Source organism: Thunnus albacares, chromosome 16 (genome assembly GCF_914725855.1).
Source record: "Thunnus albacares chromosome 16, fThuAlb1.1, whole genome shotgun sequence".
Lineage (NCBI taxonomy): Eukaryota > Metazoa > Chordata > Actinopteri > Scombriformes > Scombridae > Thunnus > Thunnus albacares.
Genome location: NC_058121.1, coordinates 23,147,008 through 23,169,033, shown reverse-complemented (window position 1 = coordinate 23,169,033; position 22,026 = coordinate 23,147,008). Strand labels below are relative to the sequence as shown.

At 37.8% G+C, this 22,026-nt stretch overlaps 1 protein-coding gene across 1 annotated transcript in view; it reads left to right on the top strand.

Moving 5' to 3' along the window:
• The first annotated feature begins 3,082 nt into the window (after positions 1-3,082).
• The window catches only part of LOC122965787 (titin-like), a 57,499-nt gene continuing 38,555 nt past the window's right edge, over positions 3,083-22,026 (top strand). The window contains exons 1-7 of the mRNA XM_044329995.1: positions 3,083-3,396; positions 7,238-7,459; positions 10,352-10,518; positions 12,966-13,003; positions 16,596-16,642; positions 17,095-17,369; positions 20,848-20,997. Of these exons, the coding sequence (XP_044185930.1) occupies positions 3,333-3,396; positions 7,238-7,459; positions 10,352-10,518; positions 12,966-13,003; positions 16,596-16,642; positions 17,095-17,369; positions 20,848-20,997 (963 nt within the window). The 5' untranslated portion in view covers positions 3,083-3,332. The remainder of the gene's footprint in view (positions 3,397-7,237; positions 7,460-10,351; positions 10,519-12,965; positions 13,004-16,595; positions 16,643-17,094; positions 17,370-20,847; positions 20,998-22,026) is intronic.

Here is a 22,026-nt window from a genome sequence, read left to right as displayed (position 1 = left end):
AGAAAGTACTACAAAATGCACCACAAAGGGCCAAAAGGACAGCACAAAACAAGTTGCTAGAACTAATCCTACTGCTTTTACTACTACTACTACTACTACTACTATTACTACTGCACTATTAGATCTACTCCTGCTGCTGCTGCTCCACACAGGCTGGAGTGAGACAAACAGAACAGGGTTTGACAGTCAAACGGCCACCGGATTAGAGATTAAAAGTAATTTCTAATCTGCTTTTGCTAGGCTCTTCAGATATGGCCAAACTTGGTGATGTCTGAGCTTCGGCTGACCTACAATAAGTTAAAGCCTTCAACTTTCCCCCACTTCTTCACAATCAAACAGGTCGCTTGTTGATGTGAATCTTCACTTCAGAGACACTCAGGGTACAAAAAAGAACAAGAAAAACAAAATACTAATACTGAAATGTCCATTTTCCTTTCTACAGGGAAAGTCCACAGTCTTCTACTGCAAATCCTCAAAGAGACACAACACTCTGTGAGACAATGAAGCCTCCAAACCCCCCCTCCTCCCCCCTCTCCTCGTCCCTCCCCCCTCCTCCAGCCCACCAACCTTCCTCCACATTTGATCATCGTCCTCTGGGAATGAGCGGATGATGCTGCTGATGACTCACAGAAAGTGAGTCAGTGTTACAAAAATGATTCTATTATTAAGACCCACATGGGTCAAATGAACTAATGTTTAGATAATCAGTATACATAAACAAATAATTAGTCAATTAATCTATTAATTGATCAACAGAAAATTTCTATTTTGGTAATTTTTAAGTCATTTTTTGAAGCGCAAATGTAGAGCTGCAACAGTCAGGTTGGTCCTGAGTCAAGGACTGTATCTGTGTTACTCAATACAGTAAAAAAAATGGATAAGTTGATTGACAACAAAACAATCTGCAACTTTTTTGACATTTGATTAATTATTTGCATAATTTTTCAAGCAAAAATGCCAAACACCCCGTAGTTTCAGCTTCTCATTTATGAGAATTTGCTACTTTTCTTTGTCTTATATGAGACTAAACTGGATATTTTGGGGTTTTGGACTGTTGGTCAGACAAAACAAGACACTTGGTGATGTCACTTTGAGAAACTGTGATTGGTATTTTTCCCATATCTTTTGAAATTTTATAGACAAAAAGATTCATTAGTAAGAAATAAATAATCTGTTGATGAATCTACGGCTGCAATTAATGATTTTTTTCATATTCAATTAAGTCTTCAATTGGTCTCGTTTCTTCTATAAAATGTCAGAAAATGGTCAAAAATGTTGATTACCGTTTCCTGAAGCCCAAGATGACGTCCTCACATGTCTTTTTTTATCTCGCCCAACAGTCCACAACTAGTGGACTGTTGGACTGGTCATATTCAGTTTACTGTCATAGAGGACTAAAGAAACCAGAAAATATTCACATTGTAGAAGCTGGAACCAGAGAATTTGGAAAAATTTGAATTTGAAATATTACAGAGATTTTTTTTCCTTAAAGAATGACTCCAAAATAGTTGCTGATTAATTAAATAGTTGGCAACTAATCGACTTAACTGATTAACCGTTGCAGCTCTACATTAATCGCCAGTGAAAATAATCATTAGTAAATGCCAAACATACACTGGTTCCACCTTCTCAAATGTGAATATTTGCTGGTTTTCTTTGCTCTCTATAATAATGTAAATATCTTTGGGTTTAGAATTGTTGGTTGAACAAAACAAGTAATTTCAATATATTAACTTGGGCTTTGGGAAATTATGATAGGACATGTTTTAGAACTATTCTCTGACATTTTATGGACCAAATGACTAATCTATTAAGCAGAAATGATCATTAGTTGCAGCCCTACAAACTTTGTTGATCTCCATTGGCAAAATTATGCCATTGCAGTAGAAACGGGACATTTAAGACTTTTACACTGTGAGAAAGAAAAAGAGCTTAAACACTACCTGGATATGACATTAAACAGGACAAATGAGAAGAAAACTAAGAAATTAAAGATTTAACCAAAATATAGAGTTAAAAGTAATTTCATTTTGGGGGGTGGTTTATATAATTTAAACATAAAACATAAAATGCTGAGGTTAGTTAATGATACATGTATATGATTTTGTAAATATATAAAATAAAAACATCATACATAAGAATGAGAATAGAATAATAATAATGTATAAACAATATTTATATGCACATAGCTCCTTTACACACCCTCTGTATTTCTTTCCAATCTTGCAAAATTAAGAATCTAAAAAACAAAACAATTCATCTTAAAAGATTTCTTTACTTCTTAACAAACATAATTTGTCTGAGGCTTCCTGTGAGACTTAGAGCCTGATATAGCATAAGCTTTTGGACTTATGGGATTTGTAACAAAAGCATGAAAGTAGATGGATTTAAGGATCATAAACATAATCTTTATCACCTTTTAAAACGATGAAAATCGAAACTGGAATAGAAAAAAAACATTTAAAAGTAATGAATATAATTAAAAACAGCGAATCTAGCGCTGCAATAAAACTTGGGAATACATAAAAATAACAGAGAGTCAGCAAAGATAAAAAGAAATACTTCAACAGGCTGGTCGCCTTAAGTCTGAACAGACACGTTTTTGTCTTCAAGGCGATGTGCTCACGAGTCCCACTCAGACCAGTAAGGACTGTCATACTGGTGCTGAGGTGAAGATGTAACTGTACCTGAGCTGTCCAGTTAGCAGGAGCCTTCAACACTGCTGCATAATATGAGATTTATTGGTTTCACTGCAGTGTTGGGTGACATACTCTTGTGAGCTGCTTCCCAGGCCTGCTAAGTATAAAAACAGTGGGGAAACACCAGTGTTAAGTGCCAGGGTGGGCCGGGAGGGGGTGTACTGAATGAACTGGTCGCTGGGTTGACAGATGCCCCCAAGAAAGCCACTAACAGGATGACGCCAGCGCTGTGAGGGCCGCGGGGTAAAGACGGATTATGTCTGAGCAGTAGATAAACAGATTATTCCCGAAACAGTGCCTACTTTTTTAACCTCGTCACTCTTGCCACACTTGCAGCTAGTACTGTCCCACAATTCCCCTGGGTGGATGACCAGCCCTGCAGGTTTTTTACGCCTACCTCCAACATATGCACATCCCAGAATTCATTAGGAGTGTTTCACCGGCAGCTCAGGGCGCTAAACGGTCCGCCATCTCCATGCGAAGTGCACCCAGACACCCTGCAACCAAACTGACTGCACCCATGAACTCCACCTGAGCTAGAGGACACCAACAACCCCCCCCTCCCACCTCCCTTCACCCTGCTGGATTTACTTTGAATTTCACATTTTGGGGAGGTCAAACTCTTCTTCCACAATGCTTTGGGAATTTGTACTTGTGCTGCTGTTCGTCTTCGCGCCACAGGCTCCTGGAATTAAAGGTAAGCCTCGTTTTGTTTGCAAAGCTACAATCCTTTGAGCCTTCATGGCCTTTACAACTTCAAACAGAGGTGGTTTTATATTTTTATTCTTTAGAAAAAAGGAATAAAGTTTGCACTTCTCTAAGATAAGAGCAGTTAGATACAAGGATTTAAGGAGTAAGACTATCTATACACGTACTAAACTTGGTCACAATGCAAAGCAAAGCCTATTAGGTTGCATAAGTACTTAGCTGTGAAATAATTACGGTGTTGGACACTGTCACTGTTAGTCATTGTTTCAACAGAGGATACAAAAAGGCTGTTAAATGCATGATAAAGCAGAAGGAGTTGAGTAAATCCTTTTGTCTTTGTCCTATTCTGAAACACAGCCAGAGTGAAATCAGTGCTTAAGACGGGGCCACGAATATGTGCAAACGTGTCCACAATGCAAATGAAATAGGAAAACGGATAATAGCATAGTTTAGTAGATTTATTGCCAGCTTGATGACAGCTTGACATTCTGAATCACAGCTCCAGACTTATTTATGGGAAGAAAAAAGCCGAAAACATACCCGAAGAGGTGAGGTTATCATCAGCGTTCTATATTACAAAGTCTGAATCATGTGAGCTGAATATTACAAATAAAACAAAAGATCATGTCTGTGATGTTCAATATCAAACACCTGAAGTTCACCTTCACTGCCAAACATTTTTGTATATTTATTCTAAAAGTGGTGATAAGCATGGTGAACTTCAACACCCACTTTACCTAACACCATCCCAAATATATAGCCTACCTGCTAGATAGAGTGATGAAAAACATATAAATATATGTATATACAACACACTGTTGTTTTGGCGGATGCTTTTATTCCAAGCACCTTTCAAGTACATTGAGTACTTTTATTTTTAGTATGAGTGGGCATAAGGAGGGAGAGCGAACCCCCGAGCCCTGGCTGGCAGACATAATGCTAAACTCCACTCTGCTTATGGCCATAAATAACACAAAACTGAGACATACAGTACAAAATAATGTTTATACAGAAAGAGAAACTGAAGGAGACATATAGTTCTGTAATCCACTTTATCTGGAAAACGACAATTAAGGCAAGTTGAACCCTTTTTTAATGCCATTAATCTCGATTCACCTTTTGTTTTGTTCTTTGGAAAATACTAAATGTGAGTGTTAATTAAGTAAATGAGGCAATTTAAGGTTACACTACCAGTTTCCATGGAGACTGTTATCAATTATCATCTATTTTCCTGGGCTTCTAGCACTTCTCACCAAAAAATATATCCTGAATACCAATGGCGGAACAAGTATTCAGATCCTTTACTTAAAAAAAAAAAGTAAAAAGTAAAAGTACCAATAAAGAAATGTAAAAATACTCCATTACAAGTAAAAGTCCTGCATGAAAAATCCTTCTTCAGTAAAAGTACATAAGTATTATGAGCTTGATGTAGTTAAAGTATTGCAGTAAAAGTAGTGGTTTGGTCCCTCTGACTGATATATTATTATATATGACATCATTAGATTATTAATAGTGAAGCATCAGTGTTAGAGCAGCATGTTACTGTTGTAGCTGCTGGAGGTGGAGCTAGTTTCAACTACTTTATATACAGTTAGCTAGTTTAGTCCACTGGTTCCCAACTGAAGGGTCGGGCCCCTCCAAAGGGTCAGCAGATAAATCTGAGGGGTGGTGAGATGATTAATGGGAGAGGAAAGAAGAAAAAACAAAGTTCTGATACACAAATCTGTTTTCAGTTTTTGGACTTTTTCTCTAATCTTTGATTTTTGGTGAAATATTGGATCATTTGAACATTTATTGAAATGAAACCATGTGAGAAGTTTAGAGAGAAAAATCACTATGTGGTGGAGCTGTTAACAACTCATAGACATGTGAAATGTGACCCCGACTACACACTGCTTTTTGTAAGACGTCAAAAGCCGAAAAGGTTGGAAACCACTGGTTTCATCTTTAACAATTTGTTGTACTTTAAAAGCTTGTTATATTATCCATTGTGTCAAATCTTCATCTGAAAAGTAACTAAAGCTGTTAAATAAATGTAGTGGAGTAGAAAGTACAATATTTCCCTCTGAAATGTAGTGGAGTGGAAGTATAAAGTAGCATCAAATGGAAAAACTGTAAAGAACAAGTACCTCAAAATTGTACTTAAGTACAGCGCTTGAGTAAATGTACTTAGTTACTTTTCACCACTGCTTATTTATTTAACTGAGCTGATTGGTTTAAACTTATTCTTATCATTTATTGTCCCAATGCATCTAAAAGTTATTGTATCTCCTGCTCTGGGATGATGCTGCAGTTACAGCAAACAAAGTCCTTCTGCAGAGAGAACAGTGTGGAAAATGCTCAAAATAGGCGTCTATTAATAAAAAAGGTACAAAGAGGGAGAGAAAACTCAAAAATGAGCTCTGTAGCTTATGACCCAGAGTCCCTCAAAACTTAATTTGGAAAAAGGTCAAAGTACAATGATGCAAGAACCACTGGTCCGAAAAGATTAGTCCTTACGTGGCACAAATGAGTGATTTGTTGCTTTCACCAGTGTTCTTGTATGTAGATTTTCAGCATGAACTCAGCCTGTCGTATGAGTCATGCCTCTCTCCACAGGGGAAAAACACTTGTTGGATTTAAGATTGTTATGCCCTCTTCTGAATGACATTACTTTGAATATGTCACCAAATTGACAAAAAAAAAAAAAAAAACTCAACTACTTACTCCTGCTATGACTGCTTTACTGAGAGATTTAACAACCTTTTTAGTAGATACATATTTTGGCAGGGCAGTTTATACAGTTATGTAGCTTATACAGGCCGCCAGCCTCAAAAACTAAAAATAAGGAGGGGGAAGGTCATGGACTAGCCACCCAGTGGGCTGTAGGACCCAGATCTCACCCTCTTTTATTTAATTTTTGTTTTTTACACCTTAATTTTTATTATGTTTTCAGCTCTGGACACAGCAGCATGCGCACACATACAACATAACACTAAATAATACAACACAGAACAAATACATCAAAAGCATTTGTCTAGGGTAGCTCATACATGTAAACATTGTCTTATTCCATAACTTAACAGTTCAGTTACTTGTTGCATCACGTCCTCCACCAGTTCTTGCTGAAAATACTGCCTTTAACTCTCAGCAGGTATGTCAACCTTTCCATTGAATAGATATCCCAGACAATCTCAAACCACTGCTCTTTCCCTGGAGGGTGAGCTTTATACCAATATCTTGTTATAGCTTTTTTGCTGGCTACAAGCAGAATTTTTGCCAGATATCTGTTTATTTTTTAACCCAGGAGATGAATTTGTTTTGTGGTATCATTATTCAAATAGCCTGAAATAGATGCAAAAACCTCAGTACAACATTCATCTTAACCACCATCTCTGTATATCTTCTTTTTAGATATTTTTTTTTTGGCTTTATACCAATACACGTACAGAGCTTATTATCAACATCTTAAAATTGAAATTGGTCTAAATTGTTCTATATCTTTGCCTTCTTTGGGTATGAGTAAGATAACCTTACTTTCCTTCTCTCAGGGTCCAGATAAAAGAAAACACATGAAAATGTATTTTTTACTGTTTTTTTTTTACTTTTAATATGATGCATTCAACTCAGATTACTTCTCCTGTTTGTTGTAAGCTGTTACCAGAAGAGTGGAGTTTACCATAGATTGCATCATTTCTGTTGCCAGCAACAGAAAACACTAAATCCAATTTCAGCTGTTTTCAAATGTTGCCTAAATCTTGTGACATTAGTCGTATTGCTCTAAACAAATGCGACGGATCTGGACCGCAGTATGTTTGACAAATCCTTTTTTCTTTCTGTTTCCTGTCCAGAGAACGCCGCCAGGCTCGACTCGAGCGTGAAAACAGAAGCAGGTGTTGGCTCCACGCGTTTGGCGGAGCTGCTGAGGTCGTCCACACACACCAGAGGTTTGGGGTTTGAACAACAACATAGATCCAGGAGATCCGTGTTTTTGCACTCTGGAGTGAGAATCTGCCCCCAAGAAACCATCAATGAAGTGCTCGCCAGCCACCAGGCTTATTACCAACTCAGAGGTACAGGCCTGTGCTTCTTCATTGTTCTATTTAATTGTATTTTTTAAACTTTATTCAAAAAAAAAATCACCTTGTCTTACATTCATACAGTTATAAGACATTTTCAGACCTGCACCCCTTTACATCAATCTGGTGGTCTCACCTGAAACATTTCTGCAACACTTTGAACACAAGTCTGAACTGAACGCTGTCAGATTAACGTAAAGACCAAACATGCAGAGAGATTAAATGTGTTTCACTGTAATACCTCAAATTATCTCAATCTTAATCCTGTGCACAAATGAAATGAGGCTTTGAAAGAGTTGTTGAGGAGATTCTTCTCAAATCAAATCAGTTTATAAAAACCCTCACATTGCGACCGGTGCAGAAGAGGTTAAAAAAAACCCTTGTACAACCACCATAATAATGTGAGCCGCCATGTAATTTACATTTTAATTCACACCAACTGCATGGATGAATAAATGAATATCCAGTTTTACATACAGCACGCGAGATAACAGGAATGAAGCCGAACGTCCTGTCAGTCAATGTTTGTGCACGTGGGACTTTATAATTCGCTCTTTACATTAAACGGTGTTAAATGAAGTGAAAATGTATGAGTGGATTCATTGTTTCATTTATTAAGACTTAGCGAGATAAGTTTTGAAATCCATCAGCGAAGCAGCCTGAGAAACCTCAAATAACTCGTGATCACGCAGCTCTTCTTGTAAATGTTCTGTCATGTCTGAATGAAGGAACATCGGCATTAAAAACACCTCGACAGGCGTCACTGTAACAGATAGATGAAGCCAGTGAGCTGCAATGATTAGTCAATTGATCGATTAGTTGATCAAAGCAAAAATGCCAAATATTAGTTGGTTTAAGCTTTGCAGATGTGGTGCTTTAATGCTTTTTTTTTTTGTCAAACATGATAGCAAAGTGATTATCTTTGGGTTTTTGCACTGTGGGTCAAACAAAACAAGACACATGAAGACTTTGGGAAATTATAACAAGCATTTTTCATTATTTTCTAACATTTTACAGACAAAACAATCTATTGATTAATTGTGAAAATAATCATTAGTTGCAGCCTTAGATGTTACGTATTTCCTGTCTGAAAAGGGCTTTTAATGCCTCTTATAGTGATGAAATAAAAACAGCTCTAAACAATATTCAATGCACAATACAAGTCGATCACAGCATAAACAAAAACACTAAACAACATGATCTTGTTCTGAAAATAGAAGTAGTACGTAGAGAAAGGTCACAATGAGAGGAAGAGTAGGGGGAAAATGTTGTGTCACAAAGGTACTGGACCGAAACTGATCTGAGGATGTAGCAGGAACATGATCCACAGTTGAGCCACCAGGATGATCAGTCAGGAGTGATGAGGTGAGACTCAGAGATATGACTCATTCACCTCCTTCATACAGGTTTCTGTCAAAACTCTTCAACACAGATAAATAACAAGCCGTGCAAGTTTTGACAGCCTGGAGTTTATTTATTTCATGTTCACAGAAACAAGATGTCAAGGCTGGTTGGTCGAAAACTTACAAAATGATCCAATTTCATGTTTTTTCATTCACCTTCATGCGGTCGATGAAGCCTTGAAACATGACAGGATTTCAAACTTTGACTGATTGATTTAAAGTCCTTCCTCAAAGTTATTGTTTAAATTAAAAACCTTCAGCATTTCCAAATTTAGTTGAAAGTTAATTTAAAACAATCCCTGAAGAATGTAGATATGACATTGATGAATTAATTATAATGAAGCAGCTGACGTGCAGCATTTGAAGGAGATATACTTGCAACAGTAACAGTAACTTATCTTCATCATGTCAACAATGTCCGATTTTGGGCCTTAACTGCTCTCAATCAGCTGATCGGTATGGCTCTATTTCAGGCATTAAGTTCAATATTAGACAAGGATAAAAGATCAAATAAGGGAAAGATTAAAGAAAAGAAAAGATGATAGATGAGAAGATGTTAACATGCAGAGCAGAATGAAGCTGTCAAACCAAGTATAAGTTTATATTATCATCTTGCAGATGGGAACTGAGAACAAACTTCAATCCAATAAGGAACATTAATACAATGCAAGCCCCACTGCAGGTCATAGATGCTGTGTAAACAGAGATTGTGGTGTCTCAGGATTATACAGCTACTTGTCAGTTGTAAAAAAAAAAAAAAGAAGAAAACAATCATCTAACGACTCCACATCACTACACAACTCCGACTGACTTTCACTTCAATAACAAGTTTATTTTGACCTTCTTTCTTTCAATATTCTTTGTCAGAGTTGCAATAACAGTCTAGTTCATCCATGCAATGTTTCAAACAATGGCAACTATTTTGATTTTTTTTTTCTTTTAGCAAAAAAGCCAAACATTTGCTGCAAATGTGGGGATTTTATGGTTTTCTGGGATAGTAAACTGAATATCTTTTGGGTTTTGGACTGTTGGTCGGACAAAACAAGACATTTGAAGACAAGTCAACTTGAGCTGTGAGGGCATTTTTCACTATTTACTGACATTTTATAAACTTAAATGCCCTAAAAGGAAGTCAATAATTAAAGTAGATCATAAAGAAATAGTGAAAATGCTCCTGTTTCTTGCCAAACTTTCTACCAACTCCAACTTCACAGAAATCTTTATAGAATTTAAAGAGATTTTCTGCTTTCAAACAAACATTTAGATAGTCAGGATCTCTAGAAAGTGAAGTGCAGAAACAACACACAGCGATAAGACCTGAGTTGCACAGATGGATACAAAAATACAAAAAAAACAGCGCTTGTGACAGATTCCCACTTTAGTTTACAATGCAGAACAGATTGCAACAGTGTGAAGGAGCTGTTCTAAGTGGTATATTTAGTGCTGAAAGTCTAAGAGCCCGCGGTGTGTTTTGTTTGGTCAGTTTGTCAGGAGGCTGTGTGGGAGGCGTTCAGGATCTTCTTCGACAGGATCCCCGGGACGACGGAGTACCAGAGATGGGTTCACACGTGTCAACACGAGTCGCTCTGCATCTCCGACCTCGCCAAAAACTTCAGCAGCGCCGACGAGCACATGAGCATGATTCACAGGGTAAGAAAACCACAATGAGCTTAGAGAGGATTCTGCCAACAGTCAAAACACACACAGTACATTTAGAAACATTAGCAGCGAGGAGAGAAAACCAAGTATCCTGAAAATCATATTAATTTACAACTAACTAAGGTGTAAAATAAAAATGTGTTTATAATGACATAAAGATCAAATGTTTGTTTTGAATGAGTCTGCAAAAATATTCACTTATTCTTATCTGACATAGGATGTTGTTGCTATTTTGGTCGCTATTCACTCAAAAGTCACCTTTTCAAGTTCTCAACCTATAATATGTCTTCATGGTAGCTCTGCATCCAGTAACATTCAATTGAAGGAAAACCTTCAGTAAAAGATAAAACTGGTGATGTTCTATATTTTTCTACTCATCAACAAAAGCTCTGAAAAGACCAAAACCAACAATTAATTCATCCGACTAATAACTATGTGTGTGTATCTGAAGAGTGATACAGCTTCTTCCTCTGTGGTGTCTAGAAAACAGTCCCCAACAAATGCACCATTTCCTCCTGTTTGTTTACTAAAAACTACAGTGACCAGCTGTTTTTAGGAAATGACTGAACCTTATTTAAACGCAAAATGATATATTTGTGAGCAGTTAGTCATTTAAGTAAAAAAATCATCAAACTGAGTAATTGATTAGTTGAATGGCCGAAAATTAATCTGCAACTATTTCCATAATCGATTAATCGTCTATGTCACATTCATTGTTTCCAGCATCTTTATAGTAAAAGATTTGCTGCTTTTCTTTGATAGAAAATTTAATTTACATTGTTGGTCAGACAAAACAAGCAATGTGAAGACGTCACCTTGGGCGTAGGACATCATGAAGGGCATTTCTCGCTATTTTCCAACATTTAATAAGCTGCTTAATCGATTAACCGGCCTTGCTACTACAATAAAAACCTGTTACTGCCAGCCCAAACTCTGCTTCCGTATGCCACAGAGGCTTGAGAGATTTATCCTCTAATAGACACATTTGTGAGGATTCTGGTAGAAGTTGTTTGAGCCATTTTTCAAGCTTTTTTAAGCACCTCTTTCCATAAAGGCGGTAGCAAGGGACACTCACACAGAAGATGTAGAAATGTGCTCACTTTCTTGTCACATTTGCAACATCTATTATCTTAGATTGACCAATTTAAACACTTTGAGGGGTGTAAAATAGTTTATAGGTACAATTTGTGAGCTGTTTTGAAAGATTTATGTCTTCTCGGAATCTAGATTTATGTCCAAGAACGAATTTGCTCGTAGCTAAAAGCCACAGATAGAGAAGGAAATTCAGAAACTGTTGACAGACACACTAACACATTGTTGGTTTTGGTCTTTTCATTGGATTTGTGTACAATATAAATTATACCAACATTATCCTTTTAAGCCTGTGGAATAATGGCCACCAGCCCAATTAGAATTTAATGATAATAGCTGAATTATGGTTTGTTTTGTCGTCCAGTTTGGCAAATGACCAACCACCACTTGTTGCCCTTTTAAAAAGGTAAATCATGATTAACCTTTTGTACTCAGCAGCCACAGATAGTAGTTTATGAATAAACATTAGGCTCCTGGTCGAGGGGGGGAGGTGAAGATTTTGTGCATAAAAGTCACTCAATAAACTCTAAACCACCCGCATGCTTCACTGGGAATGTAATTTAAGTTTGTTGTTGACCAGCACTTGTGTTGTAAATCCATCAGTAAACATGCAAACGTGCTTCTCTCAGCACATTCATCAACACTGCATCTGTCCTGTCTAGCCAGCAGCCACATGGCCTCTTTCAATGCCAACATATCAAACATTTTTTCTCTCAGTTTAAGAATTATATCAAACCTGTCTACATATTCCTGTTGAATAAAACACTGTGAAGACTGTTTTAACACTGAATATGAATGGGTTGGATATTGCTGCCGGCGCTAATGAACAATAACAAAACATTCTGCATGCATATGCATATTTGTAGTGCTACTCGGGTGAACTGACCCTTCATGTAAACACAGAGGAGAAATGTTTCTTTATTCATTAACCTTCGCGCTCATTTTCTGAAATGACACTGTGGAGATTTAATAGGTTTCATAGCCTGAAGGGGTTGTAAAACTCCCTCAAGAACCCATATACGGCTGCAGCTAAATCTATTTTAAGCCACGACGCACAACAGGAAATGTTCACATAATTGCATTTACACAAACTCGATTCATGAGTGTAAAGAAATAAATAAATTAAATGAATCAATTCATCAGTTGTTCAGTCAGTCATCAATCTAAAAAAAACAAACAACCTCCGGTGAGAGCGGCAGCAGTCACTGACACATGGCATCATTATCACAAACAAGATAATCATGTGGCCAATTACTGCCTGAGTGTTGAAATGTGTAGGGTGATAGTGTTTGTTTGTTTCTGACATACAGTAAATTATTGGTTTTGTTTTTTTTGATTGTTTGCAGAGGATGAATCGGATGAGAGACGGGAGGCCTCCATCACGGTAGGGGTGACAGATAATCATGTTTTCAGTCTGTGTCTCTGACTATGTGCGTGCAGATAATGTGGACATGATGCAAATAACGCATAGACCATTAAACCGAGCTGCAAGTTTGGACGGTGTGAGGGTTGTTGTTGTTGTTGTTTGTTGTCACAGTCAGAGTTATACAGCTATTTTAACAGGACCAGACAAACTGACAGTCCTTTTTCTATTGAACAAAAGCAGTAATATCAACCAAATTATCAAACTTTTTCTCTTTTTTTTATGCCTTCTATAAGAGATCCGACAGTAGAGAAATGGGGAATGACATTCAACACAAACCGAGGTTGTTGTGGCTTATGGTCAGCACCCACACCAATAAAGTTTCATTGTGGAGCCACACCAGGGCTCCACAATGAAACTTTATTAGATTAGCAGCTTTTATGTCGCTAACAAAGTGCTTTACAGGTGACTGACAGACTATTTTCTATATTTTTTCTTATTGTCAACAAATCTCATGTGCAGAGCCAACCAACTGATCTACTAACAAGTATTGTGTGTGTATCCAAAGCCTGATATGTCTTATTCCTGTGTTGTAGACCTCCGTTGTTATCCAAAAACTAGTAAAAACACATCAGTGAGTCACAGTGCTGCACTGGGAGATATGTTCCTTCATTGTGAAGAGTTTGGTCATGTTAGTTTGTTTGGAAACAAAGATTAATGGTGTTCAGACGGAATGTGAAGTAAGGTTTTCTTACAAAGTCATTGCAAAGACGCGAGTATACACCGTTTCACCTCGGGCGATTCAAAGACATGTACGTGCGCGTTGAAAATATTTCAACTTGAGTGAAAAATTTGCACATATCCCAGGGCTTTATGAATATTCTTCATAAGAAAGAGAGAGGAAAAAGGAGAGAGACTGGAGGGAAATAACAGAAAGAACCAGAGTTCCTGGTGAGTTCTGTGTTCAGTCAGGGGCTGAACACGGTCAGCGCCTGCCGTTGCTAGCTAGCTTACAGCTCATGCACAGTAATGTATTTTGGCCGTTTGGGGCGAATGATCCCGCGGTCAAACTTGCACAAGTAACATGAGGCGAAAGTTCACTTCACGTTCTGTCTGAACACGGCTTTATAACAACGATCACATTTACAGTCTCTGGAGAGTAGTTCTGTGTACGGCAGACGCCACTGAGCATGTGCGAGAATGCTGCTCTGTCTATAGCTTCACTAGCTTGTCGTGCTACATATCACAACCTCTTGACTTTATACTTAAGTCTTAATATGAAGCATGTGACTTTTCTTTTGCCATTTTTCTAGATTTTGTTTAAAATTTCAGTTTACATAACTAGCCAAGCATCCAAATGTATCAAAATGTTATAATTTGAATTAAAACACCATCAATCAACAGTTTTAATCAACTGTGTGAGGGCTGAGAAGATTAATTTGAAATTGGAAAATGTTCATATATGATGTCATTAATAAAGCTATAAATGTTTTAATTATGTTACATGAATCTGCATTAACCTGCCTTACAGTCCCTTGTAGATTTATAGATCAGTGAACAAAAAGATTAAAAAAATCCAAGTAATTAATTTACGTCTCACCTCCTGATGATGTATGTGAGTAAAGCTCCTCCTTTATGGTTGAGACAGTTTAAATGTCCTTTAGTGAAGGAGGTCAAAGAGTTAAAACTGAGGACGAAGGTCGTTCATCAGTAGTTCACCAGAGTAACCGAACTGGTTCTGCAAAGTCCGTGGAAACTGTTCTGTATATTTCCTGGTTATTAAAAAGCTTCTCATTTGTTTTACCGGAGTGATTACAGAGTAAAAAGCCGAGTCGTGTAATAAAGATGCGACCCTGTTCATTCCTCTGAGTCTTTCTCTGTTCCTATAAATCCTCAGATTTAAACTAAATCATCCTCACACCCCTGGAGTCACGTTTCCATTTGTGAAATCACTTTGACTTTGTTCTCATACTCAAAGTATGATTACTGACAAATGTCTTGATTTAAATAATAATCTGATTAAGTTAATCACATAACTGATTAAAACAGCATCTGTGGCATCTAATTGTCAGGAGAAATGCATATTTTTTATTTCTAAAATGTTAATTTTTAAGTTTATTAATAAGCTTGAAATGTATGCAAATGATGTCATCCTGTGAAAGTGAAATAATTTGAGAGGAAGCAGACCATGATTCACCAAAAAACTAAACTCCATAACTTTATATTGAATTATATTATGATATATTATGATAAGTAATAAAAAAAAGCTCACAAATTCTGTCTGCTCACTTCCACTTTCCACAGTATTCTGCAAAATGTCTAACAGGCTATTTCCACTGCAGTAACCTTTCCAGGGGACCAGGAACTACTTCAGGAACTCAGTAACCATACCTGTGTTTTGACCAGAGGAACCAGGAACTAAATTTTGTTTATCAGTCATACAGTAGTTCCTGGCACCAAAAAAAGACGCTGCTCTAGTATATATTTTAGGGCAATTCCACTGCAGGAACTTTCCCAGAACTCAGGAACTAAACCTGTGTTTCAACCGGAGGAACCGGGTACTAGATATAGTTCCTGTAGGATAGTACCTGGTGCTAAAAACGTCCCTGCTCCAGGGGGAGGTTTTACTTTCCAAAAGTTAAAGAACTTCCAGGTTTGGAGCATTGATATTAGGCTGAGGGTGGACATTTCTTGTTGTTTATTAATATAATAAATATAGTTAGGCTTTACTGTTGCAAAATTGATCTGTTAAAAGCTCTGATTATGTGGTATGCCATGATTATTTCCATAAATTAGTCTTTGAAGCATTTGAATTATTTTCGGAATTAGTTTCTATGACTTTATATTCATTCTGAAGACATTATTGTAAATTATATAATTGCTGCTTTATGATGTTGGTGTTCTGTCTCTGTTAGGATCTGTTGGGGTCGACAACACTTTGGATCGGGTCTAGTTATCCTCAGGTCTACTCAGCATGGGTCTGACTGTGTTCACTCCATTTCTGACCTGTGATGACCGGTCATATTTTGATTTTATCGATGCGCCAAACTTTTTCACCTCAGCCAAGCGTCAAAACTTTTTTGCGATATTTTGATAATTTTTTAAATTTTCTGCATTTCCACTCAGGTGATTCAGTGCAAATTAAAAATGCAAAATAAAATGAGGTGAATGGAAACAAACTACAATCAGGCATGCCCTGGTAGCCTACTGATCAAGATGCACGCCACACAACCACTGATGTTGGCAGTTCGACTCTGTTGTTCTCCCTGTCCCCTTATTTCCTGTCATCTCTCTACTGTCGCTATTTAATAAAGGCATAAAATGTACTCAACCCCAAAAACATATTCAAAAAACACAGTTTAAATATAATTTGCAAGAACTGATGTATAAAATAATATTTAGATATGTTAGATATTTAAAGAGTTTTAAAGGGGTGGGAGGATACATCATAATATGACATGAGAAGCAACGGAGAAGGGAAGAAAAATCTTTTCTGTATTTACCCCTTTTTCCATTCAAAAATCTTTGTTTTAAACACAGAGTCCTGAATAACATGACTATGTTTCATAAAGGTCAAATTTCTGATATCATGTTCTTTGTTTTTCTTCTGCAGAAGTGTGCTGACTCCACCACCAAAACAAAAGGTCCCTGAGATAGCAGGTAGGAAATTTATAATTATGGAATATCTGATATGCGTACTATATTACACTAATAGTGTTATTATGTCACTATAATGTTATTATTGAAGTGTCATGTCCTGTTATTGGGCATAGTATGTATGGTAGTATCCTTTTTGTGTACTTTGAACTATAATATATATATATAGATTTTTGTACTAACTGCATGTCATGTACTATATGAGAGCAATATCCAGAAGTCTTCTCCTTGTACTGCACTAACTGTGAAACTGCAGGTTGTTTACATGCATCAGTTCTTCCATAACAAACACTTTATTTGTTATCTTTGAAGTGATTCTGATTAAATTTGATGCTTGTGCTTTTTATGAATCCTGAACAGATAGGAGACTATATTCTGCTGACGTTCACATGAGCACACAACCTGACTCAGAGTTTATTAAAGCCGTGAATAAAGTCACTGTGATGTTTCTTCAGGTCCAGAGGTTCAGACCACCGTTGCCACCCCGCCAGCAGACCCAGTGAATGTCACCAGCACCACCGTCCTTCCCAGCCCCGTGAGCGCCTCTCCAACCCCCGCCATCGATCAGACCGAGCCAGCCGTGGAGGTCGAGGAGGTCGAGGAGGTCGAGGAGGTCGAGGAGGTCGAAGAGGTCGAAGAGGTCGAAGAGGTTGAGGAGGTCGAGGAGGTCGAAGAGGTCGAAGAGGTTGAGGAAGTCGAGGAGGTTGAAGAAGTTGAAGAGGTTGAAGAGGTACCAACAAGCATTTACATTTTAGATATTTAGCTAGTCGACACACTTAGTTACAGTAACAAGTTAAAGGACGCAGGAGGATAGCGCGGCCGCTCTTAGGACTGGAAAATGTCAAACTCAAGTACTCCTGAGATTCTCCTGAAATTATACATCAGTAGGGGTTAAATTATTTTATTTAAGTGATAGGGAGCAGTTTATGCACTATGTACCTCTGACATCTCCTTTCAACCTGAAATATGTGGAATTTAATGATATTTTATTCTAATAAAGACAAATCAGTTATACTTTACATCACTGCTGATCATTTTCCTGGCTGCGGTATTCTACTGTCGGTCATGGAGCAGCTCTGCCGGAGCAGTTAAGTGGATTATGTGCCTTCTTCAAAGACACATCGAGGATATTTGTTGAGCATCCAGTTAACCGTTTCTGGATTTTCTCAGATTATTGTCGTTCCTAACAAAATTCAGGCCAGAAACGTGTTGTCCTCTGCTGGTATTTAGGCAGAAACATGCAGATCAAATATTGTTTACTGAAAAAAAACAACAACACACTAATGATTTTGCATGTTTTAGACCAGTAATTACAAATTACATACAGTTTCTTTAAGTTACTGCCAACCATTTTCTTAAGTGTTTAGATTGAATTAAAGGCCACCGCTGCTTTCTGTTCATTTTATTACTCTTTAAACTCAGCTTGACAGTTGAGTCTTTTCATAGGGAGGCAATCACAATGAACAATAAATTATTCTTTTTGTTTGATATCATTGTTTGATATCTGCAGTTGCTCCCAGTGGCCATTTTCAAAAACTCTGCTTGATGGTACGTTCTATGTATTGTATGTAATGTATTATTAAATGTTTAGAAATGTTTTATCTGCATCAGATCACACATCTTTTCTTTTTTTGCTTTTGAGATGATCATTAAACACACATACCAGATTTCTTTTATTTTTAATTGAGTGGCTCATGGCGTTACATATTCTAAATAATATTGCAGTTTGCCCATCCAAACCAAACAGGCCAGAAAACCAAAACAATAAGCTGAAAGATGCTACAAAGCTCCATAAAGCTGAATAGTCAGGTGATAATTCTCTGTTTACAAAAAAGTATTCATGTGATCCATTATTAATATACAAATACTGATTATAGCTGCTTTAAGAAAAGTCACAGTTTCCCAGTCATAAATACAACATGAATGCTGAGGTGAATACTATTTGCAGGTTTGCGGTAACTCTCACATGAACGCGGCATAATAACGAGCCAGACTCGTCCCCCCGTATGTGACGTTAATGCAGATCCTCCAGTCTCATGAACTTGCATCTCTTTTAAACTTAAAAAAGGTATTTTAACAATACATGACTTTAGAGCTGCAACAATTAGTCGATTAATCGCTAAGTCAGCTTCTAGTTGGCAAGTACTTTGATAACCAAATGATTGTTTTAGTCTTTTTTTAAAAGCAAAAATATCAAACATTTGCTGGTTTCAGCTTCTCAAATGTGAGAATTTGATGCTTTTCTTTGTCATACATGATGGTAAACTGAATATTTTTGTGTCTTGGAGTGTTGGTCGGACAAACAAAACACATTTGAAGACGTCAACTTGGCTGTGGGACATTATAACAGCCATTTTAGCCCTATATGATTTAGATTAAAAGAGCTCAAAGATGCAAAACCACCAGTATGGATCTTAAAGTAAGTTTGCAAAACCAACTTTGCAAGTACAAGTCAACATAAAGGTTGCAGAGTTTCAGTAATAAGAGTAAACTGAGAGATTAATCATGTGACATTCAGAACACAGTATGGTGCCTCAGCAGTTTGTTTTCTAGTTCAGCTTTCTGACAGTGAGTCCTCGTTAGCTGCTGCAGGTAACGAGGACTTGTTCACCGGGCGCCCAGCTGGTGCTGTTCCTGCTCCAAAGTTCAGTCCGGACTCCTTGTGTGTTTGTTTGTTCCGGCAGCAGATGGTTGCAGCAGTGCATCATGTCCTTCCAAAGATAATTTCTGCTTTCTCCTGTCAGTGATTAATTGAGTTTGCACTCAGTGAGTTGATTTTAGTTTTGAAAGAAGCTAAAAAAAAGCCTTACCAGAGGTTTGACATTGAATTTCTCTAAAGATCTGCGGCTGTCAGGCTTTCATTTTATCAAACGGGCCATAAATTGCTGACTGTCCTCTGAAATTACCAGAATAATTTGACTTTTGGTTGTCACTCATTTTATAAAAGCAGGTAATTACTCTTTTTCACCCCATACCCCTTTCTTGGGCCAAACTAAGTGCTGACTGTTGAATGTGTAGGTCAGAAGTTATAATTCACAATCTGACCGACATTTCTATCAGTAATGATTTTGTACTGCGTGATGGACCCAAAACACATTTCAGAACATTTTATTACTTCAGAGCTGCACTTCTCCAGGCAGCTGTGGGTCCTGGTGTCAGAAGTGCAAAGTACATTTACTTAAAGTGACTATAATCAATATTTTTATAATGTCTGAGCTGTCAGTGTGTAATGTGTTGGGCGTGGCCCGTAGTGATGAACCTAATTATCAGCGACTCTGCAGCTCCCCTCGGCCTTACAGAGCTTTATAGCGAGTTTGCAGGTCATTGTTTAGCTGTCAGGCTGCAACTTTACTGTTTTGGTTCATTCTTGGTGCTCTCACAGCGTCATTTTCAGCCACAGCAGGCAGCTGTTTTCAGAGAAAAACCTCTAAAAACCCCACTGTACACTACCTGCTCAGCAACAAACAGAGCAGTCTGAGGTTTCTGTTTTGCCCTTGTAAACTATCAAATAAAGACAAAAATGCCAAATATCATCTTTAAATAAAGCATCAAGTGTCAAACACTATTTTCACTTGAATTTCAAAAATAGGCTGTTTTTGTGTTCTGTGAAGGACGTCATTGAGTAGTAAATGATAGATCATGCTTTGACTTTAAGGTTGCAGTGCATGTAATCCACAAATGTCTGTAAACAGGGTTTTGCTTTCCTTCATCTGATCAGAAAACAAGACTTTTATGCTTTTATCTAACAGCAAAACTACATATTTTCTCCTGTTAACTTTTGATTGTTAAAGGTCCACAATAATCCAGTTAAATTTGTAAACACATCTGTTTCTCTCTGTTTCTGCCCTCCGTTTTTCTGGAGCTCTTTGTCAGTGAAGTCAAGAAGAATTTACTGTATTTATGTTCATTTTGAAAGACAACGTAGTGACCGTTTGTCTGTCCAGCTCCTTACCAGATTTTGACTGTGATGCAGTTTTGTTGTTATCCCACTGAGGATTTAGAAGAAGAGATTTAGCAGCTTTTCTTTTGTTCAGGTGTTTCTCTTAAACACTCTCTTCTTAAATCTGGGATACTCTGTCCTAAAGCTGACAAAGCAGCAGCTGTATTTTCATTAAAATCTTGTTCACAGCGCTAGTGAGCAGTACAAAAGTGTTACCTTGTTGTTTCCAGTGTTACCTTGATACTGACTCTTGTTTGTTTTCCTGAAGGACTCAGAGCTTCCTAACGTGGTCCCTGAGAGTCCGGTGGAGCAGATAGTGGAGTTCAGTATCGACCTGGTGGACCCGGGTTACAGAGAGCTGCTGGACGACCCAGACTCCCCTCAGTACATCGACCTGGCTCATCACCTGCAGGACCAGGTTGGACTCTCTGCTTCCTGTTTTTCTATTTTTGCTTTTGTTCTGTGGTCTGGACATGTCCTCTTTGGAGTCCATCTTTTTTTTATTTCAAGGTAACATATATAAACTCATGTTCTAATGCCGCTGTATATATACTTGTATGAGATGACTGATGGGATAAGTGATGTTCAATCATTTCAATCATATAACCACTGGCTATAAAGGGTCAATTCCTTGACCTAAGTGTCTCTGACTCAAATGCAAACTACATACATTTCTACTTGTAAGGCTGTCATACTTATGCATATTTAAAAACTACAGGTTCTACCAATCAGCTGTGGATCTGATGGCCTTCTTCTGGCTCGGACAAAATGGATGTGAGCCTGAAATGGCCCTCATGTAAAATAGCTAATATGGCCCAAATATCCCGAATCAAATGTGGGCCTTTTTTGGTAAAGATGCGGTGCTCTCAGGTATGTGTATTCTGGATATGGGTCAGTTCTGGTTTATCTGGTTTATTCTTGGTTGACATACAGCTTGCTTGTAGCCCAGATCTGGGAAACAAGAGCCCATTATTCCTTGCGATATGTGGGCCGGATGAAAGTGCTGAGAGTGTAAATTGTTGTGGCCCAGATCCGGCCCACAGCAATTTTGCTATCTGGGTTGTTCCAGATGCTTCAGTTAGCTAGACAAGCAGTTTGCTTATCAATTTCAGGACAGAGGTCAGACACTGAATGTCTGCTCACTAATTCACCTGCTGAGCTCCCACTATGTTTTTGTGCGTCTTGACATCAGCCTTAGAGCTGCAGACAGCTGGCTAGCTAGCATTAGCTATCCAGCTACATGACAAGGACAGATTGAATGAATTAAAATCCCCAGACTGATCAGTTAGCTCCCGCGGCTTCACCTACTGTGGAGATAATACAACAAAACAACAGGGCTCAGATCATTTATTTTTATAGTCTGTTCCTGTTCCAAGAAGTAGCCTGAGCCACCCAGCCATGCGTAGTCACGACAGTCCCATAAACTGTGGCTGCCCGGCGGTTATGA